At 40.9% G+C, this 26,594-nt stretch overlaps 3 protein-coding genes across 4 annotated transcripts; 1 reads left to right on the plus strand and 2 right to left on the minus strand.

Moving 5' to 3' along the window:
* The first annotated feature begins 13,594 nt into the window (after window positions 1-13,594).
* On the plus strand, window positions 13,595-15,019 carry LOC116211408 (tyrosine-protein phosphatase DSP3-like). 2 transcript variants are annotated; one of them, XM_031545774.1, is made up of 5 exons: window positions 13,595-13,846; window positions 14,016-14,109; window positions 14,214-14,271; window positions 14,426-14,469; window positions 14,613-15,019. In XM_031545774.1, exons 1-5 carry the CDS (start codon window positions 13,680-13,682, stop codon window positions 14,871-14,873), a joined length of 624 nt encoding a protein of 207 aa, XP_031401634.1. In that variant the 5' UTR covers window positions 13,595-13,679; the 3' UTR covers window positions 14,874-15,019. The 2 variants fall into 2 exon arrangements, with proteins under 2 accessions (XP_031401634.1, XP_031401635.1); XM_031545775.1 differs by having other exon boundaries at window positions 13,598-13,846; window positions 14,426-14,515.
* A 173-nt stretch (window positions 15,020-15,192) lies between these two features.
* LOC116211406 (probable WRKY transcription factor 20) lies at window positions 15,193-18,938 on the minus strand. Its single transcript, XM_031545771.1, has 5 exons — window positions 18,326-18,938; window positions 18,056-18,223; window positions 16,830-17,662; window positions 16,574-16,732; window positions 15,193-16,167 (listed from the first exon to the last, which is right to left on the minus strand). The coding sequence occupies exons 1-5, from the start codon at window positions 18,620-18,622 to the stop codon at window positions 15,435-15,437; spliced, it is 2,190 nt and encodes a 729-aa protein (XP_031401631.1). The 5' UTR covers window positions 18,623-18,938; the 3' UTR covers window positions 15,193-15,434.
* A 3,069-nt stretch (window positions 18,939-22,007) lies between these two features.
* On the minus strand, window positions 22,008-24,450 carry LOC116211407 (isopentenyl-diphosphate Delta-isomerase I). The gene is made up of 6 exons (XM_031545773.1): window positions 24,099-24,450; window positions 23,740-23,795; window positions 23,556-23,647; window positions 23,091-23,193; window positions 22,835-22,972; window positions 22,008-22,655 (listed from the first exon to the last, which is right to left on the minus strand). Exons 1-6 carry the CDS (start codon window positions 24,392-24,394, stop codon window positions 22,402-22,404), a joined length of 939 nt encoding a protein of 312 aa, XP_031401633.1. The 5' UTR covers window positions 24,395-24,450; the 3' UTR covers window positions 22,008-22,401.
* Between the last annotated feature and the right edge of the window lie 2,144 nt (window positions 24,451-26,594).

The raw sequence follows: 26,594 nt of genomic DNA on the forward strand, positions 1-26,594 counted from the left end.
TTAAACTTTTGATTCAAAAGACGAAAAAGGAGAGTTGGCCGCGGTGCAACTACTAGCTGCAACATAGGTTATGCATCAAATTGTTGGGGATGACAGCCTGGGGTCTGGTCAAGTGTTATTTAACAACGATTGCATAATCTAGTTGATAACATGCGTTGCACGTAAACTTTCCAATAGATATTTACGTGGAAGAATAATGTAATGGAACATGGCATAAGGCAGATGCATGCCGAAAGCCGTGGGAAATTCCCTTTTCCCAAATGCATCACACGAGATTATGTCTAGCCTTTCGTGTAGTATAACTTATTTGCTTTTAATTTGTATCTGTTACATTTTTTTTTCCCTAATAACCGAAAGAACAGTGAAAAAGCTCAGAAAAACTCTAACTGTTTGAGGTTCCCGAGGATATGAACGAGTCCATATTTCTTGCGAATTCCATATACCGAATCATAAACAAAAATGCTAAATTTTCCTAATTTTCCATATGCAAAAAATGCTAAATTTTTGAAATCCCCTTATTTCGAAATCCACTCTTATCTATCGAATAGTACTTGAATATTGAATAAATTATAATTTATGCCACTATTAATGAAATTTTACATTAAAAGAAATTAGATCGATTGTTAAAGAAATATAATAAAACTTTATCATTGGCGGGGCAAACGGACAATAGTTTTCCCCCGCACCTGCGAGTAGCACGAAAGTGGCTACTCTCCCCATCAAGCTGACACGTTCTCGATGCTGGTGGGAAGAGTGCGGGGCATCGTGATTGGAATACTTTTTTGCTTTTTGAGATGGTTGACGTCAGCTTTAAATCGGATGATTCTCAAGGGACATGTGTGGTGCTGTGAGGGCGCGTGGTGTGGCCTTGATTTGTATGGTCCCCCACGGTCGTGGGTCAACGGTCGAGCCATGGTAAAGATGCCGACTCCTTCCATATAAAAAGTGCCCTCACAGGCTTGTAAAATGAGCTCATATTCATGCGGATTGGGCAGAGTTGAAGCATTCACAAATGACATACCGATTGGACAGAATCAAAGCATTCACAAATGATAGGTCTGTAATTTTATAGAAACTCAGGGGCAATTTCAATAGCTAAGTGGGTCAACACGTTTTCCTCCGAAACCTTTCGGAGGAAAAATCATTTTTGTAGTAAAATTACAATGTTGCCACGTGTTAGTACTTCGGCCCTGCCAAATCGGCTTGACTCATGAGCAGCAGCTCACAAACTCAAATATGTTCATTCGTTCCTATTCCTAAATTATCCAAAACTCGAAACTAGAGAGTCCCGACTAACTTCAGTACTAAGCTATCTGAGAAATTCTTAAATAATCGTATCTCAAAATGATAAAGTGAGGAAAAACTAATTAGAAAAATTATGACAAATGCCTTGTAATTAACACTCTATTTCTCTGGCTATCGGCACCGTCTACAGGGTCACTTAGTTTTATTCAATCGGAAAATAATAAATGATTAATTTCGAATTTTTAAAACTAGTCTCAATAATGATAATGTCCATATTCATAAAATTAAATGAGAAAGAGAAACTGTTAGGACACACTAATAGGATATTCATACAAGAACTGTACCCGCATCACGAGCGATTTATGTTTTTTTTCTTCTTGATATATATATTAGAGTTAATCACATAAAAAAGCACTAACTTTATTCGAATTCTCAATTTTAGTCCGACCTTTTAAAAATAACACAAAAATGCACGACATTTAGCTTTAGTTACATTTTTAGCACCCCGTCAATTTTTTCCGTTTATTTTAACAATAACGGTTGGTATGGACTTAACGGTGCAACATAGCGGGATTAGAAAAAGATTCCATTGAATAAAAAAAAAAAGGAGGGCCGATGATGGGGGCCACTTCGGTAGCCACTACCCCCCTAATTGGGGTCGCCGTTCACCTTTGTTGTGACCGATGATTCCGATTAGGGCGGTGGTGATCACAATCGGGACCCCCACCGTCGGAATCGAAGGATTCCCAAATGTGGGGCTCTTTTGATACTGACGAAAGAGACCCCGATTGCGGCCATCACCCTTCAATCAGGGTCGTCGGCCACGCCACCGACCTAATTGGGGTCGCTGATCATGACAGAGATGGTCGCGCAACCCCGATTTGGGGTTGGAGTTAAACTACACTCAATTACCAAACACTACATATTATTTTATCATTTCATCATGTCACTCTTATTTCCCTAGCCCAGAAGAGAGCGATCTAGCATAACATAGATAGTGTTTGCTGAAGAGAGATTTTATTTAGCTTGTTCTGATCTGATTACAACTAAGGGGGAGCTTGCATTATATAGGCAAAGCTCAATGCATACAGATTTTATTTTGTCATGGGCAGTTACAGAAAGCGAATATTACACTACAAAAATCTTTCTAGTATAAGTAATATAGATAATATAATTTTACCTTTCTCCACTTTACTCTATTTTTCGCTCAATTCAACAATATAATTACTACTTTCTTATCTTTTTTATCCAATTTAATAATAATTTATCTCACATACTTTTCCTCAATCATTATTATAAATAATTTTTTAATAATAAATTCTTCATATTATTCATTATTTTTTGTCTTTTCTCAATTTTATAATAAATTCTCTTATATATTTTTTCTTAATAATTATTACAATCATTTTTTTAATAATAAAATTTTTCAACTGTTTTTTCTTCATATCGTAAAGTAGGGTAGACTAATAATTTTATTCCGAAACCAAACGCAAAATAAAATCCCAATTCCTATTTGATTCTCGCTAGTATAATATCTGAAATAGTGTTTTCATTACGTTTAATTTGAGTTAAAATTTCTTAAAATTTATTATTATTTGAAGATATCCACACTAATCTCCACATGGTATTCTCACAGGACTATTACCTTCACTTATGGATTTTATATTTAATAGATAATGTACGGACCCGAATGTGGACTCTCGTCGGGGCCCGCATTGCGCGCTTTTAGATCGCGCGGCTTGGGAGTGTCCACCTTCCCGTGGGGACGCGTGACGGACACGCGTGAGAGAAGGAGTCGCCACTTATCATTTTACGACCCGTAGGTCGAGGGCGGATAAGTTACCCGAGTCTAGGGGTATGGAACACCTAGTTTGTCGTTAAGGCATTGATCTGTGCGGAACCGGAAAATCTGTGTTCGGGGGTTCATGTTACGTGCGAGCCTATATCCCGCACGCCCTTTCGGTACTCTGGTTTGCTAGGCTTGCATTTTTGTTTTATTTACCGCATGAATTAGGCTGCACTCGGCTCACACGTTTTGACACCGTAACTTCGATGAATTAAACGATGTCGGTGGAGAAGCTGAGAGAGAAGTAAACCCGTGTGTCGGGGAATTGGTTCACAATCTTGCGTTACAGTTCATCGAACCATGGAGGTTGAATCCCTGCGTGAACCAGAACCGCGAGTTCTTGGATTTACTTGTATCTGGGCAAGCATTAGACCGATTCGATTAATTCGACTCTCGGACCGTTCGCTCACCGACTGGAATTCTTACAGAATAAATGTACAAAATAAAATCCTTACAATGCTCTCGAAAACAATAAATACAAATTACAAATGGCCGAATTCCAGTCGACTCGCGTTCGGTTATTATTCCACTCTAACTCACCGTGAGTTTAGGGAAAAAGACCGAAGAACTGAAATTCAATGGACGCTCTCACTGAATAGGGCGTTGGACCCTGTGAGTGTTGATTAGGGCGTTGAACCCTGTGCTCGATGATTAGGGTGTTGAACCCTAATATTATTCGGCCTAGGGATCAAGCTCGACCCGTATGGCAAACAAGTGCGGAAAGATAACACGCAACATGTTAATAACATACAAGGTGTTTTGTTTACCGAATGTACGTGGATTAACAAGTTTATTAATCCAAAAGTGTTTTTGCAAGCAAATGCCATATGCTAAGCAATCAAACACGTGCCAATGTTTTAGTATTCTGCTTTTGTTGGAAATTTGGAAAAGAGAATCGAATATCATGTGTGTAGATTGCTTTTATAGTGATTCGGTGTTGTGACACTGAATTACCACTAAATTGATCCAAACTTGTATTTTGACTCTAGATTTGGAACCTAGAGTTCCGCCTAACCATTTTCTAGGATTTGGTTAAGTCGAATGAAATGATTAGTCCGATAACTGTATTTTGATACAGAATACCCAACTGACATCTTAAACTGCGCTAGGATGTCGGCGAATCACGAAATGATGTTCTTGCCCTTGATTTGAAAATTTGTTTTCAGAAAAGGAGAACAACACAATAAGGATTTGAAAGTATGAGGGTTTTGAAAAGGGCATTAACACCGTTTTGTAATTCGTCGACGCGAGTTACAAATTAATGTCCAATTCGTGCAAAGTTATTTAAATGGAATGAATTAACCGTGTGAACGTCCCGATTAACCCGTTCGTGGAATTAATGCTTAAGATTATTGCCGAATACTTTAATTGTGAAAACGATTCGTGATTCGGCGACCAACACGAATCCGTAAGGATCGAGGATATTTGGTCCAATGACCGAAACTACCCTCGTAACCGAATGGACCCGAATGAGTCAACAATACCCGAATCCATGCATGTTTTGTTTTGAAAAGACATGTAATCGATGTTTTAACATGGGAATCGTGGAAATATCGAAATTACGCTTTCGTACAATCCGAGAAATGAATTAAACTCGAAATAAGGAAATCATTCTTGATCCAAAAAGGGCCAAGAAGCCCTCGGCTTCACCTTGTCAAAGATGGCCGAATACTCTCATGGCTCGATTCAAATCACAAAGAATTTCCTTGTCTTGGTTTAATCATTTTTCGCATGCTCAAACATCAAACATCATGAATAACACGTTTTGACAAAAGCCGGTATTACCATGATTTGATTAACTCATTTAAACATGCAAACATTCACAAACATGTTATTTAAGGAATCGATAAAATAATACCGGCTTCATGCATGCAAGAACAACAAAATAAACTCGGAAAATAACTTGGATCGGGTTAAGGAGACCAATCTTAACCCGAAAAGAGCAACTCAAGTCTCGGCCGTCCCATTTAGAGACTTGGCCGTGAGCTCACTTGCCATTTCCGGGTCGGGATGGTCTTCCAAACAACAATCCAAACCTTTTTCCGACATGCTAGCAAGTTATAAGGTAATACACATGCATAATATAACATAAAATTGCATAAAAGTTAAGTCTTGCAAGTTAAGTATGCATAAAATACCATAGTATTCCATAGCCATGCAAAAATATAAAAAGCCCTAACTCCTCTAAGTCAAGAGTGATTTACCTAGCCTCGGGATACGAGGAAAGAGTCGGGGAAGTGTTCGAGAGTCGGGTGACTCGGTTGAACGCTTGGAAGGATGCTCGGGTGCAAAAGATGCACGTTCGGGGAGCTAGGTGCACGGGGAATGCGGCTGGAATGCACGGGAGGCGCGCGGCGTGGCGGGGTGCGGGCAGGCGTGCGCGCGGGGCGCGCGGGCGTGCGCGGGGCGAGGGCGTGCTCGGGCAGGCGCGGGGCGTGCGCGCGGGCGGGCGCGGGCGTGCGCGCGGGCGGGCGCGGGCGTGCACGCGGGCGTGCGCGGGCGTGCGCGCGGCTGGCGCTAGCGGGTCACTATTCACCCGAGAGTAGCGATTTCACCCGAAATGCACTATTTGACCTGAAACAATAATTTAAATACTTCAAATGGAAAAACCAATTTCACCAATGAACTCCATGGGTCCAAAATGAGTGGGATATGAAGTTTGAGAAATTTTGAGCTTAAGTCGGGATGATGAACATCGGCTTCCGACTTAAGAACTCAAGGCTCTCTTTTGATCTTTTAGGTTTTCTTTTCTCTTCCTTCTAAGGGCTGAAGTTTTCTGGTTCTTGAGTGTTCTTGGCTATGGAGTTTGAGAGGATTTCTTGAAAGAGAAAGGTTGGAGAGAGTGTGTAAGAGGAGAAGTGATTATCTTAATCATTTTTGGGCCATTTATAGGCAAAGCTAATGACACAATTAGTAAAAGCAAGTGCTCTTAACCCCCATGCTTAGAAAATATCAAGCCTCATCCTCTTCCATTGCATTAATGAAGAAGAGATAAGACATTGATGAGCATTGATAGAGGCTTGAGTGTTGTCTTCAAACTCTTGGATATTTTCAAGCAAGAGTGCAAGTTGGCTTCTTGCATTGAAGAAGAAGAAGAAGCTTCTAGAGTAAAGGGTGACTCATCTTGAGTAGCCCGTGGGTCCCACGACCGAAGAGGAGAAACCGGGAAAAAGCTCGGGTCTCGATTGATCGCGCATTCGAAGTTCGTGGTTTGAATTGAACGTCGAATTATCGATATACGCGAGGAAATGGATTTAATGAGTCCGAGATTGGCATTTTCCGTGAGAAATTGCCAAATGTCTGTATGAGGCTTGGAAGCCGGTTTTGCTCCTTTTATGCATTCAGAGCTAGGTTACCCACTTCTGACAGCATATCTTGTATCTGCATCCCACGTCGGTCATTTTGACATAAATTGTCAAATTACGTGGGCCCTTGTCCCTTAAGCCGGTAAATACAAATATGGAGCCGGAGATGTCCTAGGAGGCCGAAACTGGATTTCTCAGATTGCTTTCTGAGTTTCTTGGGCGATCCGGAGATTACTGCGATCTCTGTTTGCTGAGATCGGGCCTTTAACGATATGAAAAGTGCATCTGAGACCCTTAAAGCACTGCTCGAGGGGTCTAGATGAGTTGTGTGATTCATTCCGACAATTCCACATTGAGCCTTGAGAAGGCTAGCATTGTGTAAGGTAAGCATCCGGCGTCAAGTTTCCCCAAAGAGGACCTCCGGATATGGATTTTCACTGAAAATGGCATTTTGTGCCCCTCGGAGGTTACTCGGGAAACCGTGAAGGGTTTTGCTGTCTGTTTTGCCCAATTGCGAATGTCCGCTGGAGTTTTCAGGGCAATGTAGTGTGAACTTCGTTTGCCGTAATTCCATCAGACTAGTCTCCGGTTACGCTCTTCCGAAGAAGGGTATGCCCGTTTTGTCATTCGGAAGTCATTCAGAGTGTCTGTATGGCTTCTAAAAGATAATATGAAGCATTGCTCGTGCTCTGTATGATTGAGGGGCATGGCCGCATCTGATATTTGGAATTAACTTTTCTTTGAGAAACCGGCATTTTTGGACTTCCACTGAAAAGTTGTCTGTATACAGAAAGTTGTTCTGTATAGAGCAGATGATTTGCAAAATGCTTTTGGGGACACTTTTCATCTGTTTGGCATTGGAGTGGATTTTTGGGGTCCAATATTGGCTGTCTTCCGATGATCGAGCGAACTATCGGAAAATAGAACTGTCCGTGTGATATACTGAAAATGCCGGTTTTGGATATTGCTGAGCTCTCTAGTCACTCTATTACTCTCTGGTGATCCTTGGAGTCCTTCTGTCATATGCATGTGTCATTTGCCCGATTTTGCCGACTTGAGGATGAATAGTGATTTTCTGCTCTGTTAAGTCGTTTTTCTGTATTCTGCTCAGGTTGTGGCTTGGATCATTACTGATATCATCGTTTGGAAAGGTGAGCCAAAATGGGGTGCTGACAGATAAAGGTATTTATTTCTGTACGTGTCAAATAAGTTCAGTAATTGTTCCGTTTGGATTCAAAGTGAAATTTTAAAATCTTACTTTAACTTAATTCTATCCACAACAAAACAAAATAACTCATACAAAGTCAAAGGGTGGGCTCCATTTATACCATTCTTTTTCAAAATCAAAATCACATAACGCATACAAAGTCAAATAGTGAGCCTCATACATATAATCATTTATACAGCTCTTTTTCAAAATTAAAATCTAATTTTAAAATATTACTTACAAACCAAATGTAATAATATTCCAATAACAATCACGGTGAAGTCAAAATCACCTCAAAAAGATAAAGATATCTGTAGTCAAATGTTTAGGATTATCATGATATGTTAATATTATATAGGATTTAATAGCCCAAAAAATCACAAACTTTTCTCAAATTAAGCACGAATTTTTTGAAATGATAGGTAAAGTCATAAACTCAACTTGCGATATCATATCTGGCAAATCGTCAAAACTTGACGTTTCTATCCTACGTGACAAACTAATGGCGCTCACGTGGACAATGGAAATCTGACCTGGCATTGTCGTATTTATCCCACTTGCCCAGCGTATGAAACGACGCAAATAACCCCTGATCCCTTCCCTTTCTCTTGCTTTGGACCGCGGCAAAATGGGAATTTCACCCCAACCTCCTTCAATCTCCATCTTCAACCGAAACCTCCATCTCCTTCTTCCTCCTCTCCTCTCTCTCTCTCTCTCTCTGGTTGCTTCTCTCTCACCTCATTGTGGTGACTTCTTGAGTGAATGCAGCGAAAGAGAGAGAGAGGGAGAGAGACGGCGACGGAGGGAGGAGAGAGATGAGAGAGGAGCTTTGCTTCGGTGTGTTCGGTGACCATCGAAAAATCGAATTGAGCTCTCATGAAAAATTCCGACACATTCTGAAAATTACACCAAAATTAGGAAATTTTGCCCACACTCTCTCTCTCTCTCTCATCGGTAGGGTTTGGGTTTTGGAACAGCCAATGATTGTCTCTCGTATAAAACCCCCCACCGTTTCGGTTTATGAATGCTCCTCTCTCAGGCTCTGAAACTCCATAACCGTCCCTTCCGTCTCACACCCTTTGCTCCTCTCCGTCTCTTCTCTCCGGTAGTTGCAGCGAAAAGGGTAAAAACAATCAGTGCAGGAGGAGACCCACGGCCCGGCGCTGTTGAAAGGGACAATGTCGTCGGCCGCTGCTGAGCTCAATGACTTCAAGATCATCAAGGAAGGCGAGGTCCAGATCCTCATGCCATAGCGGACCAAGTGAAAGGGGGGCAGTTTCGTGTCCATGGCGAACCTGAAGGCCGCGCTGGCGTACACGCAATCGGCAGTGAATATATAAATAATTAATCATACATATACACGTTTATACACGCAATCGGCGGGGAAGAAAAATATGCTCTGTATCCCCTCGGATTCTGATTAATTTAATCATACATGTACACGTTTATTTCTCTATGGCTAATAAATTCAATTTTTGAAAATACAATGAGAACTGGAAATATTCAAAAATTACACAGCATCCGTAACAAGGAAAAAAAATCGGCCCAATTGCTACTGACATGGTGATTGAGTCGATTCAAATTTTATCCCCCTATTGCTGGGGACAAGGACATATATCTCGGCCTGGTATACACTTTGCACACTCTAACAGGAGCGTGCCGGGTGACAGGTGTGGTTCCATTCACCTTTTATTTTTTTCTTAAAGGGCAAAGAGCCATGAATAGAACTTTCCCTATTTTTTATTTTTTAAACGTCTAAAAGCCTTTAAACCAGTGTTATTAGAACTGGACCGGACGTCGAACCGGATAGGGTATGAGTTCATGGGTTTATGAGTTCAACTGGAGGTTCAATGGGTCGGGCCGCAAATTTATTTAATCATAATATTTTAATATTTAAAGTAATATTAATGATAATTAAATGCATAATATCTATCTAATTTCATTTAAAAAATACATAATATCTAAAGAACAAAACTAATTGATGAAGAAATGAAGCACAAATAGATGTTGCCTGGTTGGTTAATGAGTGGGCATAGTTGTGCACATAGAGTGAGAGGGGAGAGGTTCAAATCCCACATTGTCAACAATTTAATAATTTTGTTTATATATTTGTCCAACCATTAAACCCATGAACCGGCCGATTCTGTAGGTTCAACGGTTCAAAGGTGGATTTTTGGTCTGAAGGTGGAACCGGACTGATCATGGTGCCAATTCCAGGTCCACCGGTCGAACCAGCTGGTCCGGTCCGATTTTGATAACAATGCCTTAAACTGCTCTTTGGCTATTTTTCTTTTTTTTTAATCTGCAAAGACACGTTTGGCTCTTTGTAATTGATTTATTTTTTGAGAAAAGTACAAAAACCATTTGTGGTTTGAGCTTGAGATAAATTGGATCCTGTGATTTTTCGAGAGATAAATAACAATATGTGGTTCACTTCGTAAGACATAATGAACCTCACTGTTAGTTTTTACATTACTTTTGGTGACTTTTCTTTTTGTTATTATTACTCTCAAACTTTTTACATTTTTTGAATTTGGTCCAAAATTAGGGAAAAAAAAGGGAGGGGGTTGGGGCCGCCGGTCGGCAACCCCGACCCTACCACCTAGGTCGCATGCACCCACAGAGGATGCTGGTAACCATGGAGGTGGGGTCGGGGTCGCAGATTGTTAGCCCCTACCCTCGAATCGACTAAGACCTCGAGTTTGAGATCCCGATCGATTCGGGGGGTTAAGGCCACCAATCAACGACCCGACCCCACCCTTGGGGTTTATGGCGTCCTCTGTGCGCATCGGCACCTCGGTGGTGGGGTCGAGGTCGTCGACCGGCAGCCTAAGCCCTTTCATTTTTTTTTCCATCATGTAACGTCCCACAAAAATCGGTTTTGCACAATCAGCGTCGACTTGATGGCGTCAATGACGAGATAACGGTTTGTACTATATTGAAACAATTTTGAAACATTTTGTACCATTAAGTAGCAAAAAAAACTTTTTGTACCATATTGAAACATTTGTAAAACTTTTTGGACCACCAGTGCAATTTATCCAATTGCAAAAAATTTGAAAATTTGATGGTAATAATGACAAAAATAAAAGTTTGAGAAGTAAAAGTGATAAAAAATTAATAATGAGGTCCATTATGTCTCACGAAGTGAACCACATGGTATTATTTGTCATTTGAAAAACTACATGGTCCAATTTGTCTCAAACTCAAACCATATGGGGAGATTTTGTACTTTTCCCTTATTTTTTAATTAAAAAATTCAACTTTCAGCCCTATAAATACCAACCCAGTAGCCTTCACACATAAACTTCTTTCTTTTTTTCTCCACTCAATTTCAAGATGGATCCACATGAAATGAATATCAATGATATTCTCCAATGACTTCAAAACCATTCTTCTCAAAAATCCAAATTCCCAATCTTCGGACTCTCAAAATCCAAATTTCCCGCAAAATCCAAATTTCTTTCCACATTCATATTATCTCCAAAATCCAAATCACCCAAACTTACGTCGTTCTTATTCTCAAGTTCCTTATTATCCATCCACCCAAAATCCACAAGCCTTTCAATTTCAATTCCCTATTAGAAATGCCGGTACATCCTCGACCTCATTTCAAGCACAATTTAGTGGTTTGGGATCGGAATCCATCAATCTCGAGGGGTCATATGAGCAATCTCCCCAAACGCCTATGAGTTCACCAATTTCTCAAATGCCCGACCACGACGAGAATACTAACGTCGACAATGATGTGGAAGATGGTGGGAGAGATCGTGGGAGACATGGTCAGAGATTGAACTAACACTGGAGCTGGGAGCAAGACAAGGTCCTCATAAGTGCACACTTGAACGTCTCAATCGATGGTAAGGTCGGTATCGGCAAAAAGGCCGATTGTTATTGGAGTCGAATTGAACATTATTGCAGAAAAAGCAATGCCGATTTGATGAACCGGAATGTTACTGCGCTGAAGAAACGATGGCAACGAATCAATATGGCTGTTAATAATTCGGTGGTCGTATGGAATGGGCGTTGCGTAACAGTAGGAGCGGTATGAATGATGACGATGTTAGAGACTTAGAGCGATGGCGCATGCAGAATATTGTAGAAGATCTGAGGGTAAGAAAACCGGTTTCGAGAGGCACTGAAATAATCTCAAGGATCATCCAAAATGGGCAAATTCTTTTACCACTAATAGCGGAAGATCCAAGAGAACAAAGACAAGTGCGTCCGGGCAATGCTCATCATCTTCAAATCTGGAACATACACACCCTGTCGATGATGCTGTGGAGTCTCCAGTTTGTCCACAAGGAATGAACAACAAAGCAGCCAAGAGGAAGGCTAATGGAAAAGTAAAACGCCAGGCACCACGGAGAGGTATGATAAATTGGAAATGCAAGTAGTTAGGAGACTATCTCTCATCGAGGATTTTAAAGGAGAAGGAAGGGGAGAATGATTATGCGATCTTTATGGCGAACACCTCTACCATGACTGAAGAGCAACGAGAGATTCATGCAACATAGGTCGCGAAAATAAGCCTAAGTACATGTAATTCTTAAATTCCAATTTCGCAATTCATTTCAATTTTCTAATATAATGTTTTATGTGTGTAATGTTGTCGTTAATCAATTAATATAATTTTTTTAATTCAAACCGAATTAGTTACAATTTCTTAAATTTTTTTTAAAGATCTAAAAATTTTAATTTTTGTATTAAAAAATTATTTTTAATCTGAAATTAAATTATATAATTAAAAAAATTAAAAGATTATTTAATAAATATGTAAATAAATTTATTAAAAAATATGTGGAGCCACAAATGGATCCCAAAATGAGTCTCCCTACTATGGGAGAGAAGGAGAATTTTCTCTCGAGGACAATTAAGGTGAGATTGCATCGCGTAGGACCCTCTGACTTAACATTTGTCCTCCGAATTGGGCCTCATTGTTGCGGATGCCTTAAATGCCACATCCAAGATGCATCTCCAAGTCAATCTTCATAAAGAGGCACCAAAGTCTTGCCTCCCCCTTCGACTTTTTCTCCCACACTCTCCCCCCAAATATATTTCATGGAAAATCTGAACATCGAAATACGTAATTCAAAAATTAAAAGTACTCAATACTTCGAAATCTTATGGGGATATATAGTACTTTAAACCATTGTTATCAGAGCCGGACCGGACAGGCCGGTTCGACCGGTCGGACCGGGAACCGGCACCATGTCCGGTCCGGTTCGCTTGAAAACCCAAAATGCACATTTGAACCGCCGGACCCATAGAACCGGCCGATTTTGAGCAAAATTCCATTGAACCGGCCGGTTCTATGGGTTTTATGGATTTACTATTTATTGTAAAAATTGTTTGGTTGTGTAAGGATTTGAACTCATGACCTCTTACTTTTTATACTAGTATACTACCAACCAAACAACCATTACTTTCTTGTTTTTTAACTCTACTTTTAAGTACTTATTAAAATTCAATATTTATTTTGAAGTAAGAAATATTAAATATATTTATATTTTCTTACACTATTCTCATATATCTTTGAAATCATCATATTTTCTATTTTAATTATCATAATTTTTTTAATAATATGAATATTTATTTTATTTTAATTAAACGTGCGGTCCGACCCATCGAACCCCCGGTTGGACCCATAAACCCATGAACCCATACCCCTTCCGGTTCATCATCCGGTCCGGTTCTGATAACACTTCTTTAAACTCAATATATCGAATCTTATCAGAATAAATCTTTTCTCTTTTGATTATATAGACTTCCCGATCCTATCTATGGAGGCGAGACCACTATCTTTTTATATGGCAAGGGACGAGGATCCCTATATCTATATAGACACACCGTTATAATAAGAGTCTTTTTTTTCGTTACATAACATAGTCCTTTTTTTTTATTGGTATTATATAATAATATCATAACATGTAGTCAATAAACACAACTATAGTAGAACATTGTTTAATAAAATACGAATACCCAACTGATCCCTTTCAAGCCGTACAAAGGAAGTCTTCTCCTTATAGGTATCTCTATCTGTCTATTTCTTCATTGACTTTGATTATTGAATTGAATGAACAAAGAGACAGAGGCCACAAGGAAGACATATCTGATGAAGCAAGACATGGTTATGGAGCCTCCACCCAACTTCTCCATGGTCGAAGATGCCATATACCGGTCGGGATTCCCCCAGCCACCTAACTTCCCCTTCCTCGAGACCCTCCAACTCCGCTCGGTCATGTAAGTAGACTCTTACCTGATCGGGCTCTCGTGGAACACTCTATCACTCTATGCATTATTGCGACACTTTTTTCCGTGTTCATGATCAAGAGTTTATTACAGAGCCTTTACTGGACTTCATCGATTCTTCTTCTTCGTTGCATTCTGATATATTATATTTTTGGTGCAGTTATTTGTGCTGCGAACCCTACCCCGAGGAGAATCTCGAGTTCCTGAAAGCCCACAACATTCAGCTCTTCCAGTTCAGCATCAAAGGGAAGACGGTGAGTCCTCACTATCTCCGTTCTGTCCTCGCAGAGGAAAGTGTCACATTTTCTTGTCTTCGCGATCGGAGTAATCGTTTATTGTGATCTTCTGGTTTCTGCAGGAGGCTGCCATATCTATCCCGCACGAAACTATCATGGAGGCTCTGAAAGTTTTGATCGGTACAAACCAACTTTGTATAGCATTGATCTTCGAGATATTAGTCCTTGTGTCTGAATCCCAATTCGGTCTCATTATTTATATAGCTAGCTTTCCATTGTGTCCTTTTCCCAGGATATTCTCTTTTAACGGTGAATTTTTTTCCTTGTGTTTCAGATGTGAGGAATCATCCAGTTTTGATCCACTGCAACGGCGGGAAGGCATATTCTTGTCCTGAAAATAATCCTCCATACTGTGATGTTTACGGTCATTCTCGGCTTAATTTTCTGTGACTTCTGATAAATTCGGAAGGGCCAGTCCTAATATATCTGAGAGCTTTTTTAATATCTTATTTTCGATGCAGCATCGGACGGGTTGCCTTGTTGGATGCCTGAGGAAGCTGCAGAACTGGTGCCTGAGCTCGGCCGTGGAGGAGTACCAGAAGTACGCCGGCCGAAAGTCTCGAGCTACAGACATGAGGTTCATCGAGACGTTTGACCTGACAAGAGTGCAACAGTGCCTCCAGAGCATCATATATCGATACCATGGCTATGGCGCGAAGAGGAGGCAGTTGCTCAACAGAGATGAGGCTATTATACTAACACTCGAACCCAAAGTTGCTTAGGGATAAGGAAAAGTGCCTAATGCAATGGATTTCCGAGTTTCGACCGTACCGCAAACACTTTTAGTTTTGTATTCCAAGCTGTACAGTCGTTCATTTTCATCTTGAACTCGACACTCGTGATCAAGCATAGAGGCATGATTAGGAAACCCGCTCTGATTGTTGTGCAGTATAAAAATTTTATGAGCGACGGAATACAAAAGTTCGATTAATTCTCAGGAACTGCTAGGCATTCAGCAGGGACACAACGAAATTCTTTTCAACCTTTCATATATTTTCTTTCATATATTTTCTGGTTTTGCGGCAAAAACACACTCCTCTATTGATTCCAAGGAGCTAAATGGATAACTAATCATATAAATGAATCAAGTCAATTACAGACAATGCAATAGGCGGTTCGCTTCACTTCACACACCAGAAAAGATTATTCAGAAGAACAATTTCAGTTCTATAACAAACAAATGCAAATCATTATTGGCGATGTATCTGTAGTAAAGATGATATGATCTTCTTTAAGGGAAAAGGGAAAACCAGCACAAACATTTGCCATGAGACGATGACTTGTTACGGAAAGCCCACGAGGGCTTGAGGGAACATCGCAGCCGGTGATGCAGAAGCAGGGTCCATGATGGGGAAGCTCGAGTCGTAAAAGTGATCGTCCTTCTGCTCCTGCTTCGGGGTGAGGAATCTCACGTCCTTCTCCTTCATCTGCTGTCCTGAGAGGAAAGACCGAGCTAACCCTGATGCTTTCCCGTTGTAGTCGAGGCTAGTCAGGGGAATGTTTGTAGGCTGGTTGAACTTGAAAGGCAGAGAGCTTGGGAAGTCCGGAACAACAGAAGTCATCGAACGCGCCTGAGGGATTGGGCTCGGGCCAGGGCCCAGACCAAATGAACCACAGCTCCGCAGTGGAGTGAACTTCACTGGGTACATGGAGGAAGCTCCGAACTTCATCTCGTTCCCAAAATTAGTCAGCAGACTGGCAGATCTAAGAAACTCGGTGCCAAACTCGGGCTTCCTATCAAAGAGCATGAGGTCCTGAACTTGAGACTCGGGCTTGGCAACAATATTCGGGTTTCTAGGTATTGCCAAGGCCGAGGATTGAGAATGAGGAGGTGGAAGTGGACCTAAGTTTCCACCTCCGCTTGGATTCCCATTTCCAGCACCGCTGTTTCTTGCTGCTGGAACTTCGTGATTGTGCTTCCCTTCATAGGTTGTGATTACGTATTTAAGGTCATGAGAGGCTCTCTCGACGTGCTTTCTCACCGAGCAACCAGCACTAGTGCACTTGTAGTAGCTCCTGCAAGATTAAAATGTGTCAAACAACAGATATGTCACCTCACATTGACTAGTTTGCGCTTTTGGATCATCGATTGAGCACAGTTACTCGATAATTCCATGTTGCGCCACGCTCATTTGCCTCTATGTAATCTATCAATTTCATGGATTAAGCTAACAAGCTTAATCCTGGCCAAAAAAGTAATAATAATAAAGTCAACAAGTTTAAAGCTTTCAGATCCATTGGCTGTGTGAAGCATTACACGACCGACTATTGGTTGTAATTCAGACTTCCACAGCATGAGTAACAATGTGGATCACCATAAATTGCTAACAGTCTCGCAATATTTCCGCATACCTGCCGTCTAGTAAGAGCTTGAACAGGTTGAATGTGCAATAAAAATGCTGAGCATGGACAGTGCAAATACCTCGGGTTTGGATTCCCTTTGACGACTTTCTGACCGTATTTCCTCCAACGGTACCCGTCATCAAGAATGTCTATCTCGCTCTCAATCTGAATGACAACTCTCGGCTCACGAACAGCTCGGGATGCCAAGCTCGAGTCCACGAAGCAGTTCTCAGACTTCCTAAGCGAACATGAAAGATGAGCACCGTTAAAAAGAATTTATAACTCATGTTCCTGCAAGAAGATTTAAACAGCAGCAATGGATTTAAGAATATAACCTCCGTTTTGATTCCGGCTCATCATCATCGGCTTCCTCCAAGGCTGAGAATAAGGCCCCGTCCTCCTCATCATCATGGCTCGCAAGCATGGACGAGAGCTCGGGGGTGTGCTCTGACTCAAATACGCCAACCCCTTTCCCTGGAGGGGTCGATGATAGGGGATCTGAAATCTCAGTTATGACAGAAGTCGGGGATGTTCCTTCAAGACCGACGGGCTTCACATCCTTATGACCCACTTGGACGTTTCTCCGGACAGGACCGCCCTCAGTATTGAAGGTCACTGTTCTGCTCCCTCCGTCGATCTCAGGCATGCTTTCAGTTAAAGAATAGACTGGCCCTGTGGCACCACGTCTCGGGAGCTGAGGTTTCGGATGGTTGTGTGCCCCCTTATAGATGATCTCCGTTATTTGACCATCATGGAATCGCTCAACCTTCTTTTTGACCTGACAGTTCGGGTTAGTACACTTATAGTAGCTCCTCGGATATTCGCTTCCTTTGACCTGTTTCTGTCCATATTTTCTCCAGTTGTATCCGTCCTCTGAAGTTTTTACCAGTCCGAGGGCATTGTAAGGCACTTTCGGGTCACCATCCTGTGTCCCGCCACCCTCTTCCTGAACAAATTCTTTCTCCATCAGAGCTGGACCGCCAGAATCATTACCACTGCTAACCTCTGAGCCCATATGGATCGGTTTCAGATCCGGGGTACCAAACACTTCTTCACTGGAAGGTGAATTCATGGGAAATTTCTTATGGTCCTGGGGAAGGTTCGGTTGGATCTCAAAATGCATCAAATTATTTCCGGGGAGAAAGTCTCGATCATGAGCAGTGGTCTCCTGCATTCAATAAAGCTTGTAAATACACTACCGGGAGTCCCGGACTAATCAATTCGTAGAATATATACAACCAGTTGTGGCAATCACCCAAAAGTACTAACTCGGGCTATCCGGGCAAGAGGTATGCCAATTTGACAGGCCTAGATCCAAAAACCTACAATAATCTCAGTCGCCTCCTTAGTATTACCATTTCTAGCTGCAGAAGCCATCACCGACCCGTATGATTACGCCAGTGGTTCACTGGTAATTATGGAATCTCTCCATTTTACAAAACCCGTGCTTCATTTGGTCGTCACGGTAGGAAAGAACACGAAAACCATCATTTCGTATCAGTAGTACTAACATCTGTATTAGCTCGTGAATCGTGACACGCATGTTGGATAATACTTTTACCTGATCTTCTCCTAATTCAGGGAAGCCCGTAAGATAGACAGGACTGGAGGGAGGCCTGACAGCGATAGCTGAGCTGTCTTCACTGCTTCCTTTCTCATCATCCGATCTTAGGATCGGACTGTCATCCAGAAATGGTGGAAATGAAAACGTTCCGGTGGTCGGAGACAGCTGAGCTTGACAACAATACACAGCTCATCAAAACCATAAATCGGGCAAATAAGCCACAAAAAGCACAGTGCATCATATCGAGATGACAGAACAAAACTTTACCTGAGAATTGGGGAGCATGATCGGGGAATCAAGCAGGGCAGTAGGGCTGATCCCGGGCGGAATAGTGAGGCAGGGGGAGGGTGTCCCCGACCCACCCAGAGAAGGCAGGGACCCCGACATCCTGAAACGTGCCGTGCTGATCTGCGCAACATTAAAGCCGCACTTAGCCGCCCGCCTCTCCGCAATACTGCCGGATAGGCTGACGCCTCTGCTGCCGGGACACGAACCTGGAACCGGGCTCTGCTCTGGCCTTGTTATGGACCCATTCATGGCATCAGCTGTCGCAGCACCTTCCATTCGATGTTGATGTGGAAATATATATGGGATAGACTAAAAGAAAAGAAATGTCGGATGGCCGATCGAGGAGTGAATGAATGGGAGTGTGAGTTTCAGCCCCGAACGGAGAGGGAGCTGAAACCTTTAGTCACAGAGGGGAAAACGGAGATAAAAGAGGAAGAGAGAGGGAGAGGGAGAGGGAGAGGGGAGAGGGAGTCATTCATCAGAGGAACTGAAGTGATATGGGGACTGTTCCTTTGAGGAGAGAAGAGGAAGAGAGTGTGAAGAAGAGAAGGAGGAGATGGAGAATAGATGAAGGTAAGAGAATCTCTTCTGTTAACGTTACCGTCTTTCCCTACACCATGAAACCGAACTTAGACTTTCTCCCGCTCTCCTTCCTCTCTTTTATTTTATTTTATTTATTTTTCTTTATTATCATTACATTACTTACTTAAATTAAAAATATTCATATTCAATTCAGTGACTAAACTCGTTTAGCGTTTTTCTTTCAATGGGATCTCATTCCAATTTCAAATTCATTTTCCGAATATATTTCTTTCGAATGCTATGACGTCAGTGCTAATCCTCTTTCGAGTTGAAATCATGTCCTTCGATCAGGCGGGAAGTCTGAGCAGATTAAAAACCTTCCACTGTTAACGGGATGAGCGCCATTAAATACTTGCTAATGTAATACTTATGATCAACCAATCATGACAATATCGCTGCCAAATTGGGCGGGACTCACACCAGTCTTGGCCATGCCATGCCATGCATGACCCCGGAGTTCAATATGATAGTGAGCTCGTCCACAAGCACCCACATGCATAGAGTACTACTTTGGAAGGCATCGCCATTCTCTGATCATATGGTAAGATGGACAATAGACGACTTACCAATTCTATTAGCGCATCGTTTTTCTTAATGACTTGGACAAGCGTATGCAGTCATGTAAGACATGAAAGAGTTTGATTTTGCAAGTACGTTCCCATTTATGGGTGGATGAAAAGACGAAAATATCTTTTATTCTTAATTTTAGTATAATACAATTTAAAATAAATGAGAGAATTCGAAAGATAACATTATCCAATTAATATTATTCTCCGGTCTCTCTTTCCTATACGTGTCAATCGTTTCTTATTTTACTCTCTTGCTCTCAACCTCATAATCTCACATTTTATTATATTATTTTTGTTTCTTTTTCATCTCCAACTCTTACTCTTTATTTTTCTCACCATTAATTTTTTTTCCCTCTTTGAAATCAATTCGTCCATCCATGAGCATTTAGGAAACAATCAATACTATTGTCGCGGGGTACGTGCTAGTAGAGCCTAGTGGTATAAGAAAGAAAGTACTGAAATTAATCTTAATTGAATTAATTAAGTAAATTGATAGATTTTAAAATAAATAAATAAAAACAGTTCATGAGAGAGCGGGAAATCCGGTTTGTTAATGGCCAGCCGCTGAAATCTGGAACAGAGCTTTGCAGATTTCACCCTGCAAGAGAGGGAGACACGTGTCAACGGCATGACCCACATGTTAAAATTTGGATTCCCAAAATAGAAAGTATCTGTTGTTAAAACACACGAAATCGAATCAACTTCAGTCCGATCTCTCTCCTTTTTCTTTTTTGGGGCCCTTTTTTGGTGTTAGATTTGCCCCCCCAGAAATTTGCTGCTCGAATTAAGGAAACAGAAGCTGATTTCCTGTTATCAATTGGGTGGGATGTACGAGCGAGATTGCTCAATGATATCGAACATGCCCACGTGTTTGTTTTTTAATAGCCACGTGCACGTCGCTCCGTGTTCGTAGAGCTAACTGAAGATGTTCCCAAGCCATTGATCGATCGGTTAGCGCAATCAATCTTGGTTTTGAGTTATCACTGTCCACACTGCTGAAATATTGATGTTCTACCAATATAGATTGATTTAAGTGATTCAATATTTTTTTAAGTAAGGTATAATGTTCAAGTGTTAAGGATAAAAATATCCACGATTGGGAGAAACTTCTCCTTACTGTATGACACTGCTTCAACTTGAAATAGTTGAGGCGCATTAAATATCGATATATCCATTGATTTATTTTAATTATTTTATTTATTTGGTTATTCAAAATTAAGCGTCTTGGGTAGTCACTTGTAGAAAAGCATGAGTGTTGGATTATTGAGATAAATCTCCTTAATTGTGGAGAGCCATGTACTTTAATTAAATGGACGCATTCATTCATTTCGTGAATGGATATGTCTATTTATTGAAAAGACACGAAAAGACATGCAGAATAATCTTAGCATGAACTTTTTTTTTCCTTTGTATAAAAATCATCAACTATCAATTTGATAACAACGTTAATATGACATAACTATATATGTTCATTTTAATTTGGTGTTACGTGACACACAACGATTAATCGAGTGGGTCACAAATTTTTTTAAAAAAGGTATTCTAAAAATTTTAAAAAAAAAGTGAAAACAAATAAAAGGCCGAAACTTTAGCGAGGAAGAGGGGAGGCGACTGGCAACGAGGGTCATCCACACAGCCCCCAGGCGCCGGGTTAGGAGGAGATTACATAGGTCACTAGCAATACCAATTGCTTAGGTCGAGGGAGGAGGAAGGTGGCCGCTGTCAAGGCCCAATTGGCCGAAAACAAAAAAAAAACCCTAACCCTATTGGGGGGTTATGGCTGCCGTCGAGGACTCACCACCGGCTCCTTGTTCCTTCCTTTGTCGATTTTCTTTCTTCTAAGTCCAGGCGGTTGGGTCCTCGTCATATGCCACCACTGCTCTTGTAGGGTCATTAGCAACCACTGACATTGCCGACAACCACAATTGGGGGTGGTGATCGGCAACAAGGTCCCTACTATCGACCACCTCCCCTCTTCCTCCCTAGGGTTTCGACCTTAGCGCTCTATTTATTTATTTATTTTTATTTTTTAGAATAGTTATTATTTTAAATATATATTTTTTCAAGTCCACTCAATCAATCACTATGAGTCACATGACACAATGAAGTACACGTCAGCAATTCTAATTAAAATTTAATGAAACGTCGTGCTAACAGCATTGTCAAATCGATAGTTGATGATTTTTTATGCAAAAGAAAACAGTATACGCTAAAATCGTTGAAATGTAAAAAATTTGAGATTTTTTTTTTATTAACTCAGATTCAATTTATGGTCATATGATATTATTATTACCAGAGGAGTCCATACATTGGTACGTTTCAGTTGACAATTATCGCCAAAAAAAGGAAAAAAAATAAATTAAAAGACTCCCTTAAGAACAGTTTCGACAATGTGCAGATCATGGGAGCGTGAAATAACCACGACGCCATCCCTGTTCTTTGTAGCTTAACTATTGTAAGAGATTACTTGCGGGTTTTACAAGTCAACATATCCACGAAGAAAATAGATGGAACAAAGAGAAAGGTCATGAGTCCAAATGCCGAATTTCATGAGATGCAACACACAAAGTACGTAACTCTACGGCCTTACAAATGAATTACGTAACATACATCATCGACACTCCTTAAGGCAATGAAAATTTGGGAATAACGACGCCTAGGAATAACAATGCCTGAACTAGAACACGACTCTGCCTGAACTAGAACACGACTCTGCCTGAGCCTTTTAGGTCAGATCTATTCGGAAAAGACATGCAGTATGCTAACCATTAAAACAGAAGGCCTAATTACTTGAGATCATCTTCTTCAACTTTATTAACAAGGAGCTACTTATTCAGGACTCTTCTCTATCAAACTTATTGAACGAACCTCTAGATGCCATGACGGTCAGGTAATGTCACGCTCTCAAGTCAACTTGTGAATAGTTTTCATGTCAACAGCTTCTTTCAGGGTCCCCTTCTCAACGTGATCCCACCAACTGAACAAGAAATTGTCCACCACTAGTCTGAACCAAGGGGACAGCTTCAAGCCTTCCTCCCCAGCATCAGCTTTTCTCAGCAGCTCTTTCAGCTGTTCCCGGTTTACATACCTAATATCCGCGACTTCATCATGGTTGGGGTGAACACCGACATCTCTTACAATGAAAAGCAAGTAATCAACTGCAAGAAAACAGCACGGCTGTGTTAAATACTTCTCCATGCAAAGTAGTTGGTAATCATGCTGGTCAAAACCGAGCTGCACAATGTTTTGGTGAGGTTAAGATCTCATTTTATCATTTCTAGTGGCATGTGTATTTGTAAAGGCAAAAGGATTTGAGATTTCGAGCAAGAATTGTTACGTTCGTGCTCTCCCCACTTCCCATCGGAGGGTGCCTTGTACAGGATTCTGCCTAAAGCGATGAATTGATCGACAGGGACGTCATCGGCAGGGATGCCCAGCTCGTCCAACAGCTTCCTCTGGGCAGCATTCCTCACTCCTGGTAAAACCAAGCAAACATGGCATCAAAGAACGAACTCCTCTCATTGAGTAAGAGTAAAGGAGACCCAACTGGGATACAACAGAAAGAGTGAGGCAGTGGATGAATAACTCCGTACCAAGGGCATTCTCGTCGATAAGCTCAGACTCCCGGTACAACGGGTGGCTGCAGCAGGTGTTTGTCCACACAAGAGGGAATGTTACCTTTGTAGCAGAACGTTGCTGTCCATGAAACAAATGAAGTTCCATCAGTTACAAATATTCACTTGTACAAGCCCTTCCTGTACAAGGTTACTACGATAAACACTTCCACACCCAATTATGCTGCCGTTAAAGCTAGAGAATTTCATAAACCACTAGCCTATATGTCATGATGGTTTAGATTCTCTGTCATTCTACTTGTACCAAACAGCCCACAAATTCAATGTCTAACCATCGGAAAAGCTTATCAAGAACAAGAATTTCTTTCCCGTCTTTTCTTCTAACGAGGAAGAGCAGAGCATAGAATAATCAAGGAGTTCTTAACTGCAAGAAGTTTTACTTTGATGTAAATTACTACTCTAATCCCATCTTATTCCACAGACCTGAAGAAGCAGCTCATACTTCGAATTGAACAAGAACACACTGAAAGCTCTATGCAACAAATTCTCCGATTCGATCTTTTCCATCAAGTGACCTGCAGAGTCCCGACACACGAACCAGCAGTAAGATAAATGATGCATTCTGCAAATTAGCCCCGGAATTTTGCAGCCAAACGAAGCTTCTTACAGTTATACTTCGATTCATGACCGACAACTCGATCGCTCTCATCGACAAGAATGCATCTGCCAGCACATAATGAAATCCATGGTGAAGAACAAGCACAATTAGATCCACCAACAGTATCATCTAGCACAATTAGAACAGCAGCATCAACTTTGAAGGAGATGCATTCCCGGAGTCTGACTGAAATCGACTGGGATCGGGCACGAGCAGCTCAATTTGCGGCGCGCGATCAAGCAATTTCAGGAATTGAAAAACGGAACCGAAGTTCTAATCGGCGGACGACGAGCGAAATGCGCGAGATCTCGCGGCATTCGCGTGGCCGAAAACGCACAAACAGAATACGGAAAGGTGAGAGAGCGTACTCGTCCTCGAACATGAGGCGTCTCTGGACGGCGTCCATGGCGGCATCAGCGGCGTCTCCCATGGTGGTGGCGACAGAGGACGACAAGGAGACCCTCGCTCGGAGGGGAGAAGAGGCGGAGGGGAGGAGTTCGAGAGGCCGGCGGGAGGAGGAGGAGAAGAGAGGGGAAGGAGAGGTGAGGAGGGAGCGAGGGAGGAGGCGTGGGGTGGAGTTAAGGAGGAGGCGGGAAGCGAGAGACGACGACATTGGAGGGGAGGTGGGGGTGGACTTGGAGAATCCGCCATTGCTGAATGACATCTTCTTCCACTTATTATTATGGAAGCGGACTCTGGTTTTTCCTTTTCCTTTTACCTTCTTTCTCCTTCCCTGATATAAAAATCCCATTTTTTGTCGTCTAATGTCCCCGTACAAGTTTGGGAATTTTCACGTTTGGTCGTGACTCGTGAGTCTCGTGATGTGCACTGGAATTTCAGAAACCTTTTTTATTAAATAAAAATAAATGGGACCTACTTATCTAATAATGCGATAATGTGCGACAATACCGTTAAAATTGACGAAAAATTTAATATCGTACTAGATTTAAAATTAAAATGAAAAATCGTGTTTTTCTAGGTAATTTTTAAAATATCGTGATAGAATCAGAAAAAAAATGTAAAGATCATTTTTTTTTGTTCTTAACTTTTTCAACAAATACCATTTTAAAATTATTTCAAATATATATATATATATATATATTTTTTTTTCTGTGAACCCCACCACCGTAATTTAAGAAAATGACATTTATCTTGATATGCCCTTCTTCAAAGAATATTGGCAGTAATTCAATATGGCAATTATTGAAATATTAGATTATTATATACATATATTCAGTAATTCAATATATTTATCAAATATAAAATTTTTATTTCAACCTACATTCCTTATTAGATACTAAAATGAGTCAATTTTCCTTATATAATTTAAATGAGTCAATTTTCCTTATTAGGTCATCACTTTTGGTAATCAAAGTTGTTCAGTAGAACATGTCCAAGCCCAGTTACCTAAACCAACTTTAGCGGAAGTTCGTCGACTGTACCCCATGCTACAGATGGTGTTTGATATGTAGGCTCCCCGATTATAACATGATGAAATTTTAATATATATATATATATATATATATATATATTTGCTTTTGAAAATCACCTAATATATGAAGGGGAAAAAGGGGGGGGGGGGGGGGGGGGGGGGGGGGGGGGGGGGGGGTGCCTTGAGGTGAGAATGCGAAAGAGACACCAAGACAAGAGAGAGCCTTGAATACGTGCGAGAGGGAGAAGATAGGTCTATGTAGAGAGAAATGTGGAATTAAATGGAGTGAATTAATTTATGCTTGAATTATCAAAATCTTTAAAATTTAATTTATTTTTGATTGGTTAATATTTTTTACATATTGGTAATTTTGCAAATTCATAATATTTCTTATAACAATTTCAGAAACATATACATAGCGTCTCTTCTTTTTTATTGATTATATATATAAATATATAAATAAGAATATAGATGTACTTGGACAGATATATATATGGTAGATGTTGATGTTGATGTTGGGGTTTTACCTTAAGAAGGCTGCCATGGTAAGGAGACAAAGAGCCAGCTATCACAACAGTTGTGAAAGGGACCACATGGGTGTGAACTCTATGTCTTAAGAGTTAAGAGCCAATTTGCTCATCGCTTTTGACCCCTCGGAAAATGACGCTCTCGAGGCGTTCGTTGCTACAGTTGGGGCTGACAATTTAGGCCGATGAGATACATGTGGATAACGATTATCGCGCACATGCCGTTGAAAGATCATGGATGGCCCATCATGACATGGTACTCATGCACATAATCAGATTAACAATCTCGAATAGAAAAATTATTAAAGAAAATCAAAAATTATACGTTGAGTATCATCATTTGTCAGCATAAATTTTGGGTCGAATATGATCCGATTACATATAAATAGGTTCAATAGAAGTACGGCATGGCATCCAAGTCCCGTCACTTGTTAACTAAACTTTTGGCTTAAATATGGGACCACGCCTTGAATTAAGTCTCCCACACATTTACAGAAGATAACTTACTTGTTGATTGACTTGATCGGAAATCTATGGATCGGAATTCCCTTGGATTCACACCTTTCTTTCTCCACGGGACGACATTCGCGGCCCTCTCTGGTGACATTATCACAATCTCCATATTCCTTTTTCCGGGTAACAAAGTTATTTCTTTGGGCACCAACCGCGTTCTTCACTGTGAAAAAGTAAAATATTGGATCCATACAGCCATAGCAGGTAATAAGAGCTTTAAACTAACCGGAGAATGGTAAATGTCATGGTCTTTTTGTATGGAAGCCATAGTCTCGATATATAGTCACGATTGACCATGATAAAATTCTCGAAGTCATCACTATAAACATACATAAGTGTGTATACATATACATATACATATACATATATATATATATATAAGGTTGGAGATA

The sequence above is a fragment of the Punica granatum genome, chromosome 6 (assembly GCF_007655135.1).
Source record: "Punica granatum isolate Tunisia-2019 chromosome 6, ASM765513v2, whole genome shotgun sequence".
In the NCBI taxonomy this organism is placed as follows: domain Eukaryota; kingdom Viridiplantae; phylum Streptophyta; class Magnoliopsida; order Myrtales; family Lythraceae; genus Punica; species Punica granatum.